The sequence below is a fragment of the Aquarana catesbeiana genome, linkage group LG04 (genome assembly GCF_042186555.1).
Source record: "Aquarana catesbeiana isolate 2022-GZ linkage group LG04, ASM4218655v1, whole genome shotgun sequence".
Lineage (NCBI taxonomy): Eukaryota > Metazoa > Chordata > Amphibia > Anura > Ranidae > Aquarana > Aquarana catesbeiana.
In genome coordinates this window covers 294,722,615-294,743,695 of record NC_133327.1, presented here as the reverse complement: position 1 = coordinate 294,743,695, position 21,081 = coordinate 294,722,615, and the positions used below count along the sequence as shown (strand labels likewise).

Genomic DNA, 21,081 nt, shown 5'->3' with positions numbered 1-21,081 from the left:
TTAACTTCCACTGTTCCTGATGACTGCCATTTCTTAATTACATTCCGAACAGAGGATATTGACATCTGAAAATGCTTTGCTATCTTCTTATGGCCTTCTCCAGCTTTGTGAGCGTCAACTATTTTCAGTTTCAGTTTTCTAGACAACTGCTTAGAAGAACCCATGGTGCTGATTGTTGGGGCAAGGTCAGATGAGTCAGGCCATTTTAAACCTTTGAGATTGACATCACCTGGTCTTCCCAGACGATGATTGAGAACAATCCATGACACTGGCAGGTCTCAGCTTTGCAAAGGGGGCAGTGCATGCTATAAATTTTACAGGGTGCCCAAACTTTTGCAGACGCCATTTTTTTGTTTTCTGTAATTTTGAAAGTGTAAATGAGGGAAATAAAATCTAACTTTTTTTGACAAATTATAAGAATGTCTAATCTGTAATTTGATGCCATTTGGAGATTTTTCCATCTTTCCTTGGCTTCCTTATGCACATTAATACACATTTTTACCTGGGTGCCCAAACTTTCGATCCCCACTGTACAAGTGAACTGACTGGAGGTTTGTTTTGTTTAATAAATGTTTAACCCGAGGAAAGGGTTAAATGTGCCATGAAGCACCTCTGCCAAATCGCTTTGCAGGCGCTTCGGCAGCAGTGCACATTCATTTCAATGGGCAGGAGTGGTGGAGGAGCTCCAAAGATGCTGCTTGCAGGACTTTAACATCCTTCCAGCGCATCGCCTCAGTGTGAGAGCACTCGGGCTTTCACACAGACTGCAGGGGAGCCGTTTTGCAGGCACTTTACATGCACTATTTGTAGCCCAAAAGCACCTGAAAAACGCCCCATTGTGAAAGGGGTCTAACTGTTAGATTTTATGAGATGAAGGGGAAAAAAAAAATCAGCTTAACATATCGGCCCAAAAAAACTCATCATATATCAGCCGCCGCGATTTCTAAATATTGGCATCGGCCAGAGAAAAACCCATATCGGTCGACCTCTACTCATTTCTTCAGTGTTGTCACATGAAAAGATAGATGTGAGGAGTGTACTCACTTTTGTGAGATACTGTATATTTTTAACCTGAAATGAAATAAAAACAGAAAGTAATAAAAAAAAAAAAAAAAAAAAAAAAAAAAAAAAAAAAAAAAACCTTCCGGTAAAAATGTGTTTTGGATAAAGTGGTGAATGGGTTAGACCCTTTTGTCAGACTCGTATTGTTGTCTTTTGGAAAGATTTCCTCCCAGTCTGTATATTAAGTGTGAACCCAGCTTTTAGGCTGGGTTCACACTTAATTCGGATGTGGCTCACAGCAGGGGTCTGGTGCGTCCCCGTTCTCCGTCTCAGGGATGAATCAGGCTTGAACTTTTGCTTCACATCTCTTCTGATAAAAAAAACCCACCAGTCTACCATTGGTAATTTTTTTGTTTGTATGACTTTAGTTCCACTTTAAAGATCTGCAATCATTTTCTGTTGGTAAAAATTGTGTCACCAGAACATAGAGGAAATCCCCCAATCATTGAGACAGACAGCAATGATAAAAAAAAAAAAAACACCACACGCACACACACACTAGAGTTGCCCTTTAAAAATTAAACACTTTCAGAAGAGTTAGGAAAACATCTGGAATAAAAAAAAAAAAAAAAAAGGGTCTGTTGGGCAATAATATGCCAAGCATATTAGGAAAAACCCCTTAACCCAAGATCTACAGCATGATTAAGATATGGAGAATAGTTTAACCCTCTGCCCTGACGTAACACAAGTATGCGGCCCCACTAGACTGGGCTTTTTTCCGTGCGGCTGCTTATTTCCTCTTATGTTGGGAACGATGACAGCACAGAGACCAGGCTCTCACCGAGAGCCCCGAGCCCCGTTCCAACTATCATCCGATTCTTGGTTACTTGATCGTTGTGATGGCCTCTGATTGGCCCACCCCCGTTTTTTGTTTTTTTTTTGTCTCTGTGAGTGGACAAGAGATATATAATGTATCCTTCTCTGTCCTTGCAGAGGCAGAAAAAAAAAGTGTGTAGAAAAAATGAAAAGAAGATTAAAAAAAAAAAAAAAAAAAAAAAAGTTTAAAAATACCTAGATCAAGGTTTGATCTAGGTCAGTGCCAGGGTTAGCGTTTAGGTCAGGGTCAGGGTTTTTTTTTTTGGACAGGATTTTTTTTCACTTACATTAGTACCAGTGTCAGAGCGTTTTAGGTAAGATAAAAAGAAAAAAAAAAAATGTGGTATCGCTACGATCGTCAGGAGCAGGAAAATGTTTTTTGGGTTGTTCCTTGGTGGTAGGTTATGGTAGTAGCAAGAAATATACAGTTACATTTAAAAAAAATGATTTACTATTTTGTAAAAAAAAAAAAAAAAATTCTTGTATTTTGATTGTAACTGTACGGTCTCCTTTTAGAACGTAAAGCACTGTGCAAACTGTTGGCGCTATATACATTCTGAATAATAATAAAAGGTTTGTTTCAATTATCTATTCATGTGAAAAGCTAATGCCCGTTTAGGTCATCTGCACATTACTGGGAATTCAAGGTGAACACAGCTAAAGAGTGAAGATTCTCAACTACTCTCGTTTATCAACCTCATTGAGTGCCCTTTAATTTCTAGAAAGAAATTACGAGGTGCTAGAAAATAAGCTGTGAAAAAGGAACCATTCAACTGCATGGATGTCAGAAGTGCTCTGATTGCAACTTTTAAAAAGCAGCCATCTAACCAACCTTTTAGAAGGCCATAAACATCTGGCGTTTAATAACCTGAGTTGCAACAGCTAGAACACGTTAACCTTTGCCTCTCATTTAAAGGAATTGGAATGATACAAACTGCTTATTTTGTATCTCAAACTGATAAATACATCCAAATTACACATGTGCTGGGTGACAGAAGCATATTGCTGGTGCTCCATAAACTAGCCTTAGGCAAATGAATAAATTAAGAATTTTGGTAACCACTTCAACACCAGGCACCCCCCCCCACTTTGAATGACAATTGCGTGGTCATACAAAACTGTACCAAAACTAAATTTTTATAATTTTCTTCCCACAAAATAGAGCTTTGTTTTGGTGGTATTTGATCACCTCTGGAGTTTTTATTTTTTGCTAAACAAACTAAAAAAAGACCATCATTTTTGAAAAAAAAAAAAAAGGTTTTTCTTAGTTTCAGTTATAAAATTTTGTTTTCGCCTTCACCGACGGGTGCTGATATGTAGAATTGATGGGCACCAATAGGCGGTACTGATATGCAGCACTGATGGACACTAATAGATGGCACTGATGGGTAAGCACTGATGATGAGGTACTGACAGGTGTTACTGCTGTGCACTGATTGGCACTGTGGTGGGCACCGAGAGACTTTATTATGGGGACACTGCTGGCAGCTGTTGGGCACTGATTGGCACATCTGATGGGGGCTGTGCTGATAATGTGCTCGCCGGCATGTTATCCTGCTGGACGTCATCTGACACCCAGTCAGGATGACAGAACCACTTCCCGGCCGTCAATCTGCAATAGGCCGGGCAGAAAGCGTTTTCTTAGTGCTCAAATTGCTCATGAGCATGAAACAAATATACACATTTTTATTGTCTACCTATACTTTTAAATTCTTCATCATGAATAAGACCAGGCAATGGTGTACAAAAGTCATATTCCAATTATTAATAACCACACTATACAACAGGATTAAAGTTGCACTTTATTCAGACTAGCACATTACATGATGATATGCTTATATCAATATCAGGAAGGAGGATTAGATGGAAGATCAGAAATAGTATATTGTGCATTTAAACAAGTTTCAAAGGAGTACCTTTCTTTCTATTTTACCAAATTCCATATCCTGGAGATTAGCAAGAGAATTAACTGCACATGCTGCTTGCTAAACACTTGGTCTGTCCATACACAGTATGGATTTTTCTCTCCTGTATGAAATGTCTGCAAAACCTCTCACAACGGATTTTAAAACTAATCTTTTTGAGTTAATCCACAACGTGTGGGAGATTTTGTATCTAAACTCAATCTCTACCAGAGGTATGCCTTTTATTTCCTTCAGTCCTACAATGTGGAGAAAACTTTGACATTTTGTTATTTTTAGAAACCTGATGCTGTGCAGATAATCACACCCAAAACCCCTAAACACATTAAACCATAGATGGATGTGAACTAGCATGTGCGCTTAGAAATCAAGAGATGGCGTAATTGTCATCCATCCCACCCTTACAATCACAATTTAATATTACATATTTTCCAAGTCATCGCCAAGCAACAAGTCTTCCTTTTTCCCCCCAAAGAAAAAAAAAAAAAAAAATTCCACCCCTAAATTAACCACTTAAGGACTGAGCCTCTTTTTTAGATGTGTTGTTTACAAGATAAAAATTTTTTTTTTTTTTGCTAGAAAATAATTATAACCACCAAACATTATATATTTTTTTCAAACACCCTAGAGAATAAAATGACGGTCGTTGCAATACTTTATGTCACACCGTATTTGCGTAGCAGTCTTACAAACACAATTATTTGGGAAAAATACACTTTTTTGAATTAAAAAAAAATAAGAAAAACAGTAAAGTTGGCCCATTTTTTTTTTATATATTGTGAAAGATAGTGTTACACTGAGTAAATTGATACCCAACATGTCATGCTTCAAAATTGCGCACGCTCGTGAAATGGCAACAAACTTTGACACTTCAAAATCTCCATAGGCGAGGTTTAAAGGTACAGAAGAGGTCTTTTGTTAGAATTATTGCTCTCACTCTAACAATTGCGGCGATAAATCACATGTGGTTTGAACACCGTTTACATATGCGTTTGCTCCTGCACGTGAGCACAGCCGGACGTGGCACTTAAAACATTTTTTTTTCTTATTTATTTTATTTTTACACTGCCCCTTTAAAAAAAAAATGTTTTCGAACATTTTTATTCCTATTACAAGGAATGTAAACATCACTTGTAATAGAAACAAAGGACGACAGGACCCCTTTAATGTGAGATCTGGGGTCAAAAAGACCTCAGATCTCAAATTTACATTTAAATGCAATAAAAAAAAATATATTCCAGCTTACCAAACATTAGATGTAGTGGCTGCACTGCTTTTAGCTTTTTTGCAGATAATTTTCCCTCAGTTTTCACCCAGTGATCTGGCCAGTAACATACAGTGCCTTGCATAAGTATTCATCCCCTTGGCATTTTTCGTGTTTTGTTGCCTCACAATCTGGAATTAACATGGATTATTTAAGGATTTGCATCAATTTACAAAACACCCACAACTTTGAAGATTTTTTTTTTTTTTTTTTATTGTGAAGCAAACAATAGGACAAAATAACAGAAAAAGTCAATGGGCATAGCTATTCACCCCCCTAAAGTCAATACTTTATAGAGCCACCTTTTGCGGCTATCACAGCTCCAAGTCGCCACATCTTACCACTGGGATTTTTGCCCATTCCTCCTTGCAAAACTGCTCCAGCTCCTTCAAGTTGGACTCTCTGCACTCGTGAACAGCAATCTTTAAGTCTGACCACAGATTTTCTATTGGATTGAGGTCTGGGCTTTGACTAGGCCATTCCAACACATTTACAGGTTTCCCCTTAAACCACTCAAGTGTTGCTTTAGCAGTGTGCTTGGGGTCATTGTCCTGCTGGAAGGTGAACCTCCGTCCTACCCTCAAATCACACAGAGTGGTACAGGTTTTGCTCAAGAATATCCCTGTATTTAGCACCATCCATCTTTCCCTCAACTCTGACCAGTTTCCCGGTCCTGACTGCTGAAAAACATTCCCAGAGCATGATGCTGCCACTACCATGTTTCACTGTGGGGATGGTGTTCTTTGGGTGATGTGAGGCGTTGGGTTTGCAAGAGACAGCGTTTTCTTTGATGGCCAAAAATTTTAGTCTCATCAGACCAGAGCATCCTCCTCCATACATTTTGGGAATTTCCCACATGCCTTTTCGCAAACTCAAAATGTGCGAATTTTGTTTTTTGCTGAAAGTAACGGCTTTCTTCTGGCCACTCTGCCATAAAACCCAACTCTATGGAGCGTACGGCTTATTGTCATCCTATGTACAGATACTCCAGTCTCTGCTGTGGATCTCTGCAGCTCCTCCAGGGTTACCTTAGGTCTCAGTGCTGCCTCTCTGATTAATGCCCTCCTTGTTCGGTCCGTGAGTTTTGGTGTGTGGCCGTCTCTTGGCAGGTTCGCTGTTGTGCCATGTTCTTTCCATTTGGTTATGATAGATTTGATTGTGCTCCTAGGGATCATCAAAGATTTGGATATTTATTTAGAACCTAACCCTGACTTGTACTTCTCAACATTGTCCCTTGTTTGGAGAGTTCCTTGGTCTTCATGGCAGTGTTTGGTTAGTGGTGGCTCTTGCTTAGGTGTTGCAGTCTCTGGGGCCTTTCAAAAAGTATGTGTATGTATGTAATGACAGATCACATGACACTTAGATTGCACACAGGTGGACATCATTTCACCAATTATGTGACTTCTGAAGGTAATTGGTTGCACCAGAGCTTTTTATGGGCTTCATAACAAAGGGGTTGAATACATACACACATGCCAATTATCAGTTTTTATTTCTGAAAAATTGTTTTATGTATATATTTTTTTTAAATTTTACTGCACCAACTTAGACTATTGTGTTCTGATCAATCACATATAATTTAGATTAAAAAAAACATTGAACTAAAGGCTGTAATGTAACAGAATAGGTAAAAAACCAAGGGGAGTGAATACTTTTGCAAGTTACTGTACACTGTCAAAAGATTTACATCTCTGGCCAGCCATAGTTGTGATTCAGGCACCAATGGACTATAATGCTATGCATCAGCGTGGGCTCAGAATTAGAGGTTCCACATCCTATAAATCACAGAAATGTATGTACAAGAACAAATGAAAATTGAATATTAAGGCACCCAAGGATTACAACCATATATTTGTACACAAAAGTACACATTTTTATCGAAACCCAACCACAGCACTACCTGCCTGGAGCTTGCATGTTTTTCCTGTGCCTGCATGAATTTCCTCCAGGTACTCCGACTTCCCCTCACACTCCAAAGACATACTGTTAGGTTAATTGGATCCCGTCTTAATTGGCCCTAGTATGGGAATTTGCTGTCCCCTCAAAATAACTCAACAGACAGCCATTAATGTCTAAACCGCTGGCAACAAAAGTGAGTACACCCCTAATTGAAAATGTCCAAATTGGGCCCAATTAGCCATTTTCCCTCCCCAGTGTCACGTGACTGGTTAGTGCTACAAGGTATAAGGTGTGAATGGGGAGCAGGTATGTTAAATTTGGTGTTATTGCTCTCTCTCATACTAGTCACTGGAAGTTTAACATGGCACCTCATGGCAAAGAACTCTATGAGGATCCGAAAAAAAGAATTGTTCTACATAAAGATGGCCTAGGCTATAAGAAGCTTACCAAGACCCTGAATCTGAGCTGCAGCACAGTGGCCAAGACCATACAGTGGTTTAACAGGACAGGTTCCACTCAGAACAGGCCTCACCATGGTGGACCAAAGAAGTTGAGTTCACGTACTCAGCGTTATAGCCAGGGGTTGTCTTTGGGAAATAGACACATGAGTGCTGCCAGCACTGCTGCAGAGGTTGAAGGGGTGGGGGTGGGGGGGTCAGTCTGTCAGTGCTCAGACCATACGCTGCACACTGCATCAAAATTGGTCTGCATGGCTGTCATCCCAGAAGGAAGCCTCTTCTAAAGATGATGCACAAGAAAACCTGCAAACTGTTTGCTGAAGACAAGCAGACTAAAAACATGGATTACTGGAACCATGTCCTGTGGTCTGATGAGACCAAGATAAACTTATTTGGTTCAGATGGTGTCAAGTGTGCCTACAGTCAAGCATGATGGTGGTAGTGTCATGGTCTGGGGCTGCATGAGTGCTGCCGGCACTGGGGAGCTACAGTTCATTGAGGAAACCATGAACGCCAACATTTACTGTGACATACTGAGGCAGAGCATGAACCCCTCCCTTCAGAAACTGGGCCGCAGGGCAGTTTTCCAACATGATAATGACCCCAAACATACCTCCAAGACGACCACTGCCTTGCTAAAGAAGATAAGGGTAAATGTGATGGACTGGCAAAGCATGTCTCCAGACCTAAACCCTATTGAGCATCTGTGGGGCAACGGAAGGTGGAGGAACACAAGGTTTCTAACATCCACCAGCTCCGTGATGTTGTCATGGAGGAGTGGAAGAGAACTCCAGTGGCAACCTGTGAAGCTCTGGTGAACTCCATGCCCAAGTGGGTTAAGGCAGTGCTGGAAAATAATGGTATCCCAATTTGGACATTTTTACTTAGGGGTGTACTCTTTTTGTTGCCAGTGGTTTAGACATTAATGGTTGTGTGTTGAGTTATTTTGAGGGGACAGCAAATTGACACTGTTATACAAGCTGTACACTTTCTACTTTATAATTGTAGCAAAGTGTCATTTCTTCAGTGTTGTCACAGAAAAAGATATAATAAAATAGTTACAAAAAGCTGTCAGTCATTCTCCATAAAGATGAGGGCCACAGGTCTAGATATAGTCTAGGACAAATGGGACTCTGAAGGCTACTGTTCATTGTCATATTTACTCTGTTGGATTTTGTCATCTGTTGCCAGTATCTTATGGACTTTGTCCTGTCTGAAGTTTCAATAAATGCATTTCTCTGGAAGAACCGAAAGATGCGGAAAATTACTCACATTATAATAACTACTAAATAGTAATCATCTACCCATCACTACATATAATTTTTTTTATTAGAGGTGCACTGAAATTTCAGCCGCTGAAAATTATCGTCCGAAAACTGTTTTTTCATTCAGCCGAAAGAAAAAACAGCCGATACCGAAAGGGGGCGGGGTCCGCCCCGGGTGCTGCCCATTGTGGGAGTATCATGCTGGCATGCCTAGTCCTCAACTCTCTCCTTCTCCCCTCCCTCCTCGAACTCCATGTGTCACGGAGCTCAATTGTCCGGGCCGCAGTAACAATGTCACGCCTCTTGTGATAGACGGCACACTGATCGTCTGGCGGGACATTGAATCAGTGTGATGTGATCACAGGAGGCGGGACATTGTTACTGCGGCCCAGGCAATTCAAATCTCTGATCACTCTGATCCGGGCACAGGCAGGCTGCAAATGACAGGCACTGGTGAGGCTGCTGGGCACAGGCAGGGTGCATATGACGGCACTGGTGAGGCTACTGGGCACAGACAGGCTGCATATGACAGGCACTGGTGGGGCTGCTGGGCACAGGCAGGCTGCATATGACGGCACTGGTGGTGAGGCTGCTGGGCACTGGCAGGCTGCATATGACGGGCACTGGTGGTGAGGCTGCTGGGCACAGGTAGGCTGCATGGATTTCTTGTATCATGTCTGCAGTCTTTGACCATCTCCTGTATCATGTTTGCTAGAGGTGCCCCGAATGGAAATTTTGCTAATACTATTAGCAATGTGTTTAACCACTTCAGGCACTTAGACACCTTCCCGCCCAGACCAATTTTCAGCTTTCAGCGATGTCGCAATTCGAATGACAATTGCGCGGTCATGCTACACTGTACCCAGACAAATTTTTTATCATTTTGTTCCCACAAATAGAGCTTTCTTTTGGTGGTATTTGATCACCTCTGCGGTTTTTATTTTTTGCGCAACAAATAAAATAAGACCGAAAATTTTGAAAAAAAACAAGTTTTTCTTTGTTTCTGTTAAAATTTTTTGTAAATAAGTACGTTTTCTCCTTCAATGACGGGCACTGATATGGCTGCACTGATGGGTACTGATAAGGTGGCACCAATGAGGTGGCACCAATGAGGTGGCACCAATGGGCACTCATAGGAGGCATTGATTGGTACATATGGGTGGCACTGATGGGTACCTATGGGTGGCACTGATGGGTACCTATGGGTGGCACTGATGGGTACCTATGGGTGGCACTGATGGGTACCTATGGGTGGCACTGATGTGTGGCACTGATGGGCAATGACAGGTGGCACCAATGGGCAATGACAGGTGGCACCAATGGGCAATAACAGGTGGCACTGATAAAACATTGGGGGCATTGCTGGGCAGATCTGGCACATAATGGTGCCAATCAGTGCCCATTTATGGGCACAGATTGGGCACATGTGGATGGCCATGGGGTACATACCTGGCCATCCACATGTTGCCCCTTCCCTGGTGGTCCTAGTGGTGATCCCTGGTGGTCCAGTGTGGTGATCTGAGGGGGGGCTGCGCTGATAAACAATCAGCGCAGACCCCCCTGTCAGGAGAACTGCCGATCGGCTCTCCTCTACTCGCGTCTGTCAGATGCGAGTGAGGAAAAGCCGATCAACGGCTCTTCCCATTGACAGCGTGATCAGCCGTGATTGGACACGGCTGATCACGTGGAAAAGAGCCTCCGCCGGAGGCTCTTTACCAAGATCGGTGGAGCGGTGTGTCAGGCTGACACACCGCTCCACCGATCGCCACGATGCGCACCCCCGGGGGTGCGCAGCGGCATGTTATCCTGTTGGACGTCATATGACGCCCAGTCAGGATAACTGAACCACTTCCCGGACGTAGATCCGCTATAGGGCGGGCGGGAAGTGGTTAAGTAAGAAATTGCAGACATAATACAAAAGATGGTTAGAGACTCAGGACATGATACAAAAGATGGTTAGAGATTGCAGACTGCATTTTTCTTGACCTTTCTTGCACTAAAAGGTGCCAATAATGGCCAACAATAAATTCATATTAATTTAAATTGATGATATTAATTAAAAAGTTTAATACAATTATATATAAAAATACTGTCATTTTCTGTACCAAAATTCCCATTTAGTGCATCCCATATTATATTTTTTAGATATATATATATATATATATATATATATATATATATTTATAAGGGCTGAAACTAATTGATTAATCGACAACTAATCGATTATGAAATTAATCGATTACTACTTTCATAATCGATTAATCGGCCAGTAACATAATGGGGTTAAAAAAACAAAATGCGTTCTTTATAGTACAAAAAGAGCAAATAATCACTACTGTAAATATTACTTTCACAGTTCTACAGTAAAAAAAATGAACCCCCTACAGTAGTGATTATCTGCTTTTTTGTACTATAAAAGGGCTAATTTTATTTTTTTAACCCCATTATTTTACTAAACGTCTTAGAACTGGTTCACATCTATGTGTTTTTTGATGCTTTTTGCAGAAACGCACTACAGTTCATTTACATGGTTTCCTATGGGACACGTTCACATCTATGCTTTTTCAGCCACTGCGTATTTGGAAAGGGTCAAGGACTATTTTATAACGCAAAACGGTGCGTTTTTGCAGCAATTTGTGTTTAATCTGCCCAAAAACAAATTAGCAAAAAAATGCAAAGTCGCAGCAAAATTACGTGCGCAAAAATCAAAACGCACAGCAAAAAGCACTGCAGGAACAGATCAAAGCAAACTCCATAGGTGTGTACCGAGCCTTATGCTGGCCACACGGATCAATTTTCAGACGAGAATATTCAGACGAAAAATCTTTGTACATTCGCTGAATGAAAGAATGTTGTTGAAATTTTCACTTGTTTTTAACATTCTGTTTTTAAAATGAATGTTATTTCTGAACGAAAACTGCATACACTGTCTGAAAATTCCTTTGACCAAGAAGTTTTCTATTATATCCAAATGTTCCTGTCACTGTGGTTGAAAGTGAAAGTCGATTTGACCCCACTAATGATTAGAAAACCGAACAAACGTTCTTAAAATTACTTTTTTTTTTTTTTTTTTTTTTTTAAGGAAGACATTGTTTTTTAAATAAAAAAAATCGATCTCCGAGTCTGATATTTACCCAATTCACCCTTTAACCACTTCGTGCCCAGGCCAATTCTGACATTTCTGTCCTACATGTAAAATTCATCATTTTTTTGCTAGAAAATTACATAGAACCCCCAAACATTAAATATATATTTTTAGCAAAGACCCTAGAAAATACAATGGCGGTCATTGCAACTTTTTATCTCGCGCGGTATTTGCGCAGCAATTTTTCGAATGCGTTTTTTTGGAAAAAAAACAGTTTCATGCTTAAAAAAAAAAAAACAAAACATTAAAGTTAGCCAAATTTTTTTGCATATTGTGAAAGATGAAGTTATGCTGAGTAAATAGATACCCAACATGTCACACTGCAAAATTGCACACACTCGTGGAATGGCGCCAAACTTTGGTACTTAAAAATCCCCATAGGCGACGGTTTAAAATTTTTTACTGGTTACATGTTTCGAGTTACAGAGGGGGTCTAGGGCTAGAATTATTTCTCTCGCTCTAACGTTCGCGGCGATACCTCACGTGTGGTTTGAACACCGGTTTCTTATGTGGGCGGGACTTACGTATGCGTTCGCTTCTGCGTGCGAGCATACAGGGACAGGGACACTTTATTTTTTTTTTTTTTTTTATTGTTAATTTGACTTTTATTTTTTTAGTTTGACATTTAAAAAAAAAATAATTTTGATTACTTTTATTCCTATTACAAGGAATGTAAACATCCCTAATAGGAATATGGCATGATCGGTAATTTTTACAGTAAGATATGGGGTCACTAAGACCCCACATCTCACCTCTAGGCTGGGAAGCCTAAAATTTAAAAAAACCCAAAAAAACGATCACTGCTTCCCAGCCGAAGCGGCACCGTTTTTTGAATGCAGAGGCCGGGCGTGACGTCATAACATCGCGCCCGGCCTCCAAACAATCATAGAGACTCCGGCGACCATCTGGTCCGCCGGAAATCTCTATGATCACCATCCGGGGATGGCGGATCCTGTGTCCGGTGAGTCGGTACAAGCACCGGAGGGCGGCGGGAGGGGGGGGCGTCCCCTCCCGCCGCCCGTAAGAACGATCAAGCGGCAGAACAGCCGCTATGATCGTTCCTATGGTGTAGGGAATCGCCGGCGGAAAAAGCCGATATCTGAATGATGTCTGTAGCTACAGGCATCATTCAGATATAGCCCCTCAAAGTCTAGGACGTCCCAGGACGCCCTACGGGCGCGAAGTGGTTAATAGCATATACAGTATACACGGTATACCTCCTCAAATAGTATACACGGTATACCTCCTCAAATAGTATACACGGTATACCTCCTCAAATAGTATACACGGTATATCTCCTCAAATAGTATACACGGTATATCTCCTCTAATGCCGCGTACACACGGTCGAACTTTTCACCTACAAAAGTCCAGCGGACAATCTGACTGTGTGTGGTCTCCATCGGACTTCCGACGGACCGTTTCGGTCGGAAATCCGACGTACTTTAGATTTGAAACTTGCTTCAAATCTTTACGTCGTAACTCCGCCGGACTCAGTTCCTGACGGAAAGTCCGTTCGTCTGTATGCTGGTCCGACAGACCAGATACGACGGAGGAGCAGGGTACTGCATCTCGCGCTCGCTGCAATAGGAAAAACAACATTTTCCTATTGCGGCGAGCGCGGGGGGCATCCCAAGCCCTTAGGTCTGGTATGGAACTTTAAGGGGAACCCCCTACGCCGAAAAACCGGCATGGGGGTTCCCCCAAAATCCATACCAGACCCCGATCCGAGCACGCAGCCCGGCCGGTCAGGAAATGGGGTGGGGACGAGCGAGCGCCCCCCCCCTCCTGAACCGTACCAGGCCGCATGCCCTCAACATGGGGGGGTGCTTTGGGGGAGGGGGCGCCCTGCGGTGCCCCCCACCACAGAGCACCTTGTCCCCATGTTGATGAGGACAAGGGCCTCTTCCCAACAACCCTTGCCGTTGGTTGTAGGGGTCTGCGGGCGGGGGCTTATCGGAATCCGGGAGCCCCCTATAATAAGAGGGCCCCCAGATCCCAGCCCCCCCATCCTATGTGAATGAGTATGGGGTACATGGTACATGGTACCCCTACCCATTCACCTAGGGAAAAAGTGTCAATAATAAAAACACACTACACAGGTTTTTTAAAATAATTTATTAAACAGCTTCATCTTCTCCCGGCGTCCGGTTGGTTCTTCTCCGCTCTCTTCTCCCGGTGTTCCAGTTCTTCGGCCGGCTCCTCCGCTGTCTTCAGGTAGCTCTCTTGCCACCGGACTTCTGGGCTTCTTGTCTTCTCTTCTCCAGATGTTGACACAACGCTCTCTCCGGCTGGACTGGTCTCTGAGGGTTCCGTTGTGACTTATATAGGCGGAGACCCCGCCCCCTTATGATGTCACAGTCCCTGGGCATGTTGGGACTGTGACGTTTTAGGGGGCGTGGTCAACTCGGTCAACTCAGGGCGCCCCCTCCCCCAAAGCACCCCCCCATGTTGAGGGCATGCGGCCTGGTACGGTTCAAGAGGGGGGGGGGGGGGCGCTCGCTCGTCCCCACCCCCTTTCCTGACCGGCCGGGCTGCGTGCTCGGATCGGGGTCTGGTATGGATTTTGGGGGGACCACCACACCTAGCTTCCCAGAAAGTCCGACCGTGTGTACGCGGCATAATAGTATACACGGTATATCTCCTCTAATAGTAAATACAGAATATAGTCAGGTCCATAAATATTGGGACATCAACACAATTCTAATCTTTTTGGCTCTATACACCACCACAATGGATTTGAAATGAAACCAACAAGATGTGCTTTAACTGCAGACTTTCCGCTTTAACCACTTGAGCCCTGGACCATTATGCTGCCTAAGGACCAGAGGTCTTTTTCCAATTTGGCACTGCGTCGCTTTAACTGCTAATTGCGCGGTCATGCAATGCTGTACCCAAACAAAATTTGCGTCCTTTTCTTCCCACAAATAGAGCTTTCTTTTGATGGTATTTGATCACCTCTGCGGTTTTTATTTTTTGCGCTATAAACGGAAAAAGACCGAAAATTTTGAAAAAAAATGATATTTTCTACTTTTTGTTATAAAAAAAATCCAATAAACTAAATTTTAGTCATACATTTAGGCCAAAATGTATTCGGCCACACGTCTTTGGTAAAAAAAATGTCAATAAGCGTATATTTATTGGTTTACGCAAAAGTTATAGCGTCTACAAACTAGGGTACATTTTCTGTAATTTACACAGCTTTTAGTTTATGACTGCCTATGTCATTTCTTGAGGTGCTAAAATGGCAGGGCAGTACAAAACCCCCCCAAGTGACCCCATTTTGGAAAGTAGACACCCCAAGGAAATTGCTGAGAGGCATGTTGAACCCATTGAATATTTATTTTTTTTGTCCCAAGTGATTGAATAATGACAAAAAAAAAAAAAAAAAAAAAATATTTACAAAAAGTTGTCACTAAATGATATATTGCTCACACAGGCCATGGGCATATGTGGAATTGCACCCCAAAATACATTCAGCTGCTTCTCCTGAGTATGGGGATACCACATGTGTGGGACTTTTTGGGAGCCTAGCCGCGTACGGGGCCCCGAAAACCAATCACCACCTTCAGGATTTCTAAGGGTGTAAATTTTTGATTTTACTCCTCACTACCTATCACAGTTTCGGAGGCCATGGAATGCCCAGGTGGCACAAAACCCCCCCAAATGACCCCATTTTGGAAAGTAGACACCCCAAGCTATTTGCTGAGAGGCATGGTGAGTATTTTGCAGCTCTCATTTGTTTTTGAAAATGAAGAAAGACAAGAAAAAACATTTTTTTTTTTCTTTTTTCAATTTTCAAAACTTTGTGACAAAAAGTGAGGTCTGCAAAATACTCACTATACCTCTCAGCAAATAGCTTGGGGTGTCTACTTTCCAAAATGGGGTCATTTGGGGGGGGTTTGTGCCACCTGGGCTTTCCATGGCCTCCGAAACTGTGATAGGCAGTGAAGAGTGAAATCAAAAATTCACGCCCTTAGAAAGCCTGAAGGCGGTGCTTGGTTTTCGGGGTCCCGTACGTGGCTAGGCTCCCAAAAAGTCTCACACATGTGGTATCCCCGTACTCAGGAGAAGCAACAGAATGTATTTTGGGGTGTAATTTCACATATTCCCATGGCATGTTTGAGCAATATATCATTTAGTGACAACTTTGTGCAAAAAAAAAAAAAAAAATGTGTCTCTTTCCCGCAACTTGTGTCGCAATATAAAATATTCCATGGACTCGACATGCCTCTCAGCAAATAGCTTGGGGTGTCTACTTTCCTAAATGGGGTCATTTGGGGGGGTTTTGAACTGTCCTGGCATTTTATGCACAACATTTGGAAGCTTATGTCACACATCACCCACTCTTCTAACCACTTGAAGACAAAGCCCTTTCTGACACTTATTGTTTACATGAAAAAGTTATTTTTTTTTTGCAAAAAAATTACTTTGAACCCCCAAACATTATATATTTTTTTAAAGCAAATGCCCTACAGATTAAAATGGTGGGTGTTTCATTTTTTTTTTTCACACAGTATTTGCGCAGCGATTTTTCAAACGCATTTTTTGGGGAAAAAACACACTTTTTTAAATTTTAATGCACTAAAACACACTATATTGCCCAAATGTTTGATGAAATAAAAAAGATGATCTTAGGCCGAGTACATGGATACCAAACATGACATGCTTTAAAATTGCGCACAAACGTGCAGTGGCAACAAAATAAATACATTTTTAAAAGCCTTTACAGGTTACCACTTTAGATCTACAGAGGAGGTCTACTGCAAAAATTACCGCCCTCGATCTGACCTTCGCGGTGATACCTCACATGCATGGTGCAATTGCTGTTTACGTTTGACGACAGACCGCCGATTGCATTCGCCTTAGCGCGAGAGCAGGGGGCGACAGGGGTGCTTTTTTTTTTTTTTTTCTTTATTATTTTTCTGCTTTTTTTATCTTATTTTTAAACTGTTCCTTTCATATTTTTTTTTTTTAATCATTTTTATTGTTATCTCGGGGAATGTAAATATCCCCTATGATAGCAATAGGTAGTGACAGGTACTCTTTTTTGAAAAAATTGGGGTCTATTAGACCCTAGATCTCTCCTCTGCCCTCAAAGCATCTGACCACACCAAGATCGGTGTGATAAAATGCTTCCCCAATTTCCCAACGGCGCTATTTACATCCGGCGAAATCTAAGTCATAAAATGCTCGTAGCTTCCGGTTTCTTAGGCCATAGAGATGTTTGGAGCCACTCTGGTCTCTGATCAGCTCTATGGTCAGCTGGCTGAATCACCGGCTGCATTCTCAGGTTCCCTGTTGAGACAGGAGAGCCAGAGAAAAACACGGAAGACGGTGGGGGGGGGGGGCATTCCCTCCCACGGCTTGTAAAAGCAGTCTAGAGGCTAATTAGCCGCTAGGATTGCTTTTACATGAAAGCCGACCGCTGGCTGAAAAGAATGATACCAAGATGATACCTAAACCTGCAGGCATCATTCTGGTATAACCACTCAAAGTCGTGAATGGCATACCTGAAGACAAAAAAATGGTTAACAATAAAGCACAGTAAACGGTAAAGTATAAAAAATTGCATACCTGAAAAAGCAAACATGATAAAACATAATAACAATAAAACATTGCAGAATAGAATACAGTAAAAAAGAGCAGAGCAATAGAGAGAGAATAGAGAGAGAGAGAACAATAAAACGACAACTATTTTTTTTTATTTTATATATATATATTTTTTTTTTGACACTTTTTTTGTAACTAACTTTTGTAACTGTAACCGGTTCCAGGTTCGGGTCTCTCAAAATGCGATGGCATCTTGGGAGACCCTGTGAAAGTGTGTCCTAGTCTGTGCAATGCTGTACCCTATGCTAATACTCAACTAGTGAATGGTAGCGTTCAAAACATTCACCAATGCAAAGACCAGGATTGTCAGGACAGGAGGGACAATAATAGCGGGTGTCACGCCTATATCCGCGCTTCCTGCAGACACAACATCTTTTTTGGGGGGGTTCGTTGGGTAGGGGTACTCGGGAGGACATAAAGAAAATGCCTCTCATGCAGCCGACTGCATTTGATTGGGGATGTGAATGGGGGAAGTACGGGCGCTGCAGAAGTGGTGGGTTCCCAATTAGGATTGGCGAATGCAGCAGGAAGGGCACTATGGGCACGACGGGCCTGTGTTTGTCTTCTTGGTGGCAGCGGGACACTATTTGTGCTTGCCACCTCACCAGCTTGAACTGCACTTATGGGACTGGCCACGTCACCAAGTGTTGCTGCAGTGCTGGTTTGACTACGACCGGGGTGTACTAGGCCGCTGGTGCTTGCCAGTTCACCAAAACGCTACCAAAAAAACTGTTAGCGATCGCAGGGATCAAGGCCTGACTCTGCGAACGCTGCAGTTATGTGTTTAGTGTTTTGTAAGTGTCAGTGATCGATCGATACTGCACTTGGGTGGGCTGGGCTGGGCCGGGCGGAGGGGCAAAACACAGGTGCTAGCAGGTATCTGGGCTGATCCCGCTAACACTGCGTTTTTGGGAACCCTAAACTGCTGGGGACTCCAGTATAGATCTGATCGGATCAGATATTGATCCGTTCAGATACTATACCACTAAGGGAGGTGTACGGTGCGTGCGTGGGTGTTAGCGGTACTGGCGCTAACCTGACGCTGCCTGGGGCTGGTGCTTGCCAGTTCACCAAAACGCTACCAAAAAAACTGTTAGCGATCGCAGGGATCAGGCCTGACTGCGAACGCTGCAGTTATGCGTTTAGTGTTTTGTAAGGGACAGTGATCGATCGATACTGCACTTGGGTGGGCCGGGCCGGGCGGAGGGGCAAAACGCAGGTGCTAGCAGGTATCTGGGCTGATCCCGCTAACACTGCGTTTTTGGGAACCCTAAACTGCTGGGGACGCTAGTATAGATCTGATCGGATCAGATATTGATCCGATCAGATACTATACCACTAAGGGAGGCGTATGCTGCGTGCGTGGGTGTTAGCGGTACTGGCGCTAATCTGACGCTGCCTGGGGCGACGCATATCACCGCCGGGCGATCAGGGGGCTAAACCTTTATTCGGTAATAAACGGCGGGTGCCCTGACACTATAAAAAATAAACGAACTAACCAGCGTCAACCGTAACGTTTATACAGTGATCAGTGGTGAAAGGGTTAACTAGGGGGCAATCAAGGGGTTAAAACATTTATTAGATAGTATATGGGGGTCCCTGACACTATAAAACGCTGACGGCGAACCTAAATATTTACGTCCCTAACTAGCGTCACCAGTGACACTAATACAGCGATCAGAAAAATGATCGCTTAGCAACACTGGTGACAGGGGGTGATCAAGGGGTTAAAACTTTATTAGGGGGGGTTAGGGGGGTATCCTAGACCTAAAGGGGGGTAATACTAACTGTCCCAACACTGTAACTGTCACAAACTGACACTATGCAGTAATCAGAAAAAAAAAAAAAAAAAAAAAACCTGCTGGTGTCAGTTTGTGACAGGGGGGGGGGGGTGATGGGGGGGGGATCGGGGGGCGATCGGGGGGGGGGATCGGGGTGTTTTGTATGCCTGGCATGTTCTACTGTGTGTGTAGTGTGTTGTGCACTTACATTGATGTCTTCTCCCCTCGGCGCTGGAACGGAATACCGAGCTGAGGGGAGATGACATCATTTCCTTTGCTGCTGTTTAGCATACAGCAGCAAAGGAATGTTCCCATTGGCCGGCGGCGATCGCGAGGGGGGGGCCACGAACGGATGGCCTCCCCCTCATCTCGGATCGCCGGGGAACAGAACGGGACCGCCTCGGGCGGCGGGGGGGGGGTCCGATCGGACCCCCCACCCGCGGAAGGCAAATCACGTACATGTACGTGATTTTGCCTGCCCGTGCCGCTTTGCCGACGTAAATCGGCGTTAGGCGGTCCTTAAGTGGTTAATGTGAGGGTATTTACTTCCAAACCAGGTGAACGGTGTAGGAATTACAACAGTTTGTATATGTGCCTCCCACTTTTTAAAGGGACCAAAAGTAATGGGACAGATTAACAATCATCCATCAATCTTTCACTTTTTTTTTTTTTTTTTTTTATCTTTCACTTTTTAATACGTGGTTGCAAATCCTTTGCAGTCAATTACAGTCTGAAGTCTGGAATGCATTTTCCCTTCAGTTTTGTCTTCAGCAAGTGAAATGCATGCTCAATCGGATTCAGGTCAGGTGATTGACTTGGCCATTGCATAACATTCCACTTCTTTCCCTTAAAAAACTCTTTGGTTGCTTTTGCAGTATGCTTCGGGTCATTGTCCTTCTGCACTGTGAAGCACTGTCCAATGAGTTCTGAAGCATTTTGCTGAATACGAGCAGATAATATTGCCCGAAACACTTAAGAATTCATCCTGCTGTTTTTGTCAGCAGTCACATCATCAATACAAGAGAACCAGTTCCATTGGCAGCCATACATGCCCACGCCATGACACTACCACCACCATGCTTCTCTGATGAGGTGGTATGCTTTGGATCATGAGCAGTTCCTTTCCTTCTCCATACTCTTCTCTTCCCATCACTTTGGTACAAGGTGATCTTGGTCTCATCTGTCCATAGGATGTTGATCCAGAACTGTGAAGGCTTTTTTAGATGTTGTTTGGCAAACTCTACTCTGGCCTTCCTGTTTTTGAGGCTCACCAATGGTTTACATCTTGTGGTCAACCCTCTGTATTCACTCTGGTTAAGTCTTCTCTTGATTGTTGACTTTGACACACATACACCTACCTCCTGGAGTGCATTCTTTCCTTTTAAGGATGTTCCAAACAGTTGATTTGGCCACACCTAATGTTTTTGCTATCTCTCTGATGGGTTTGTTTTGTTTTTTCAGCCTAATGATGGCTTGCTTTACTGATAGTGACAGCTCTTTGGATCTCATATTGAGAGTTGACAGCAACAGATTCCAAATGCAAATAGCTGAAAGTCTACAGTTAAAGCACATCTTGTTCGTTTCATTTCAAATCCATTGTGGTGGTGTATAGAGCCAAAAAGACTAGAATTTTGTCCATGTCCCAATATTTATGGACCTGACTGTATCTCCTCTAATAGTATACACAGTATATCTCTTCTGTCTGTTATTCTCAGAGTGGATTCAATATTTTGCTCCCTAACCATATAGTTGGTTATTTATATTTACCACTGCATAGAGATATTTAAGAATAAATTGCCTTTTTTAAAACTTTACATATTAACTAAATTATACACCACACTTTTTTTAAGGTTATTA

The 21,081-nt window shown here is 42.7% G+C and overlaps 1 protein-coding gene across 6 annotated transcripts in view; it reads right to left on the bottom strand.

Annotated features, from left to right (window-relative positions):
- The window catches only part of PRIM2 (DNA primase subunit 2), a 449,872-nt gene that overhangs the window by 221,503 nt on the left and 207,288 nt on the right, over positions 1-21,081 (bottom strand). The window contains exon 7 of one of the 6 annotated variants that reach the window (XM_073626717.1): positions 5,051-5,195. The exons of the other annotated variants lie outside the window; for them this stretch is intronic. Within the exon in view, the coding sequence (XP_073482818.1) occupies positions 5,103-5,195 (93 nt within the window). The 3' untranslated portion in view covers positions 5,051-5,102. Of the gene's footprint in view, positions 1-5,050; positions 5,196-21,081 lie in introns of those variants that run through there. 6 annotated transcript variants of the gene reach the window in all.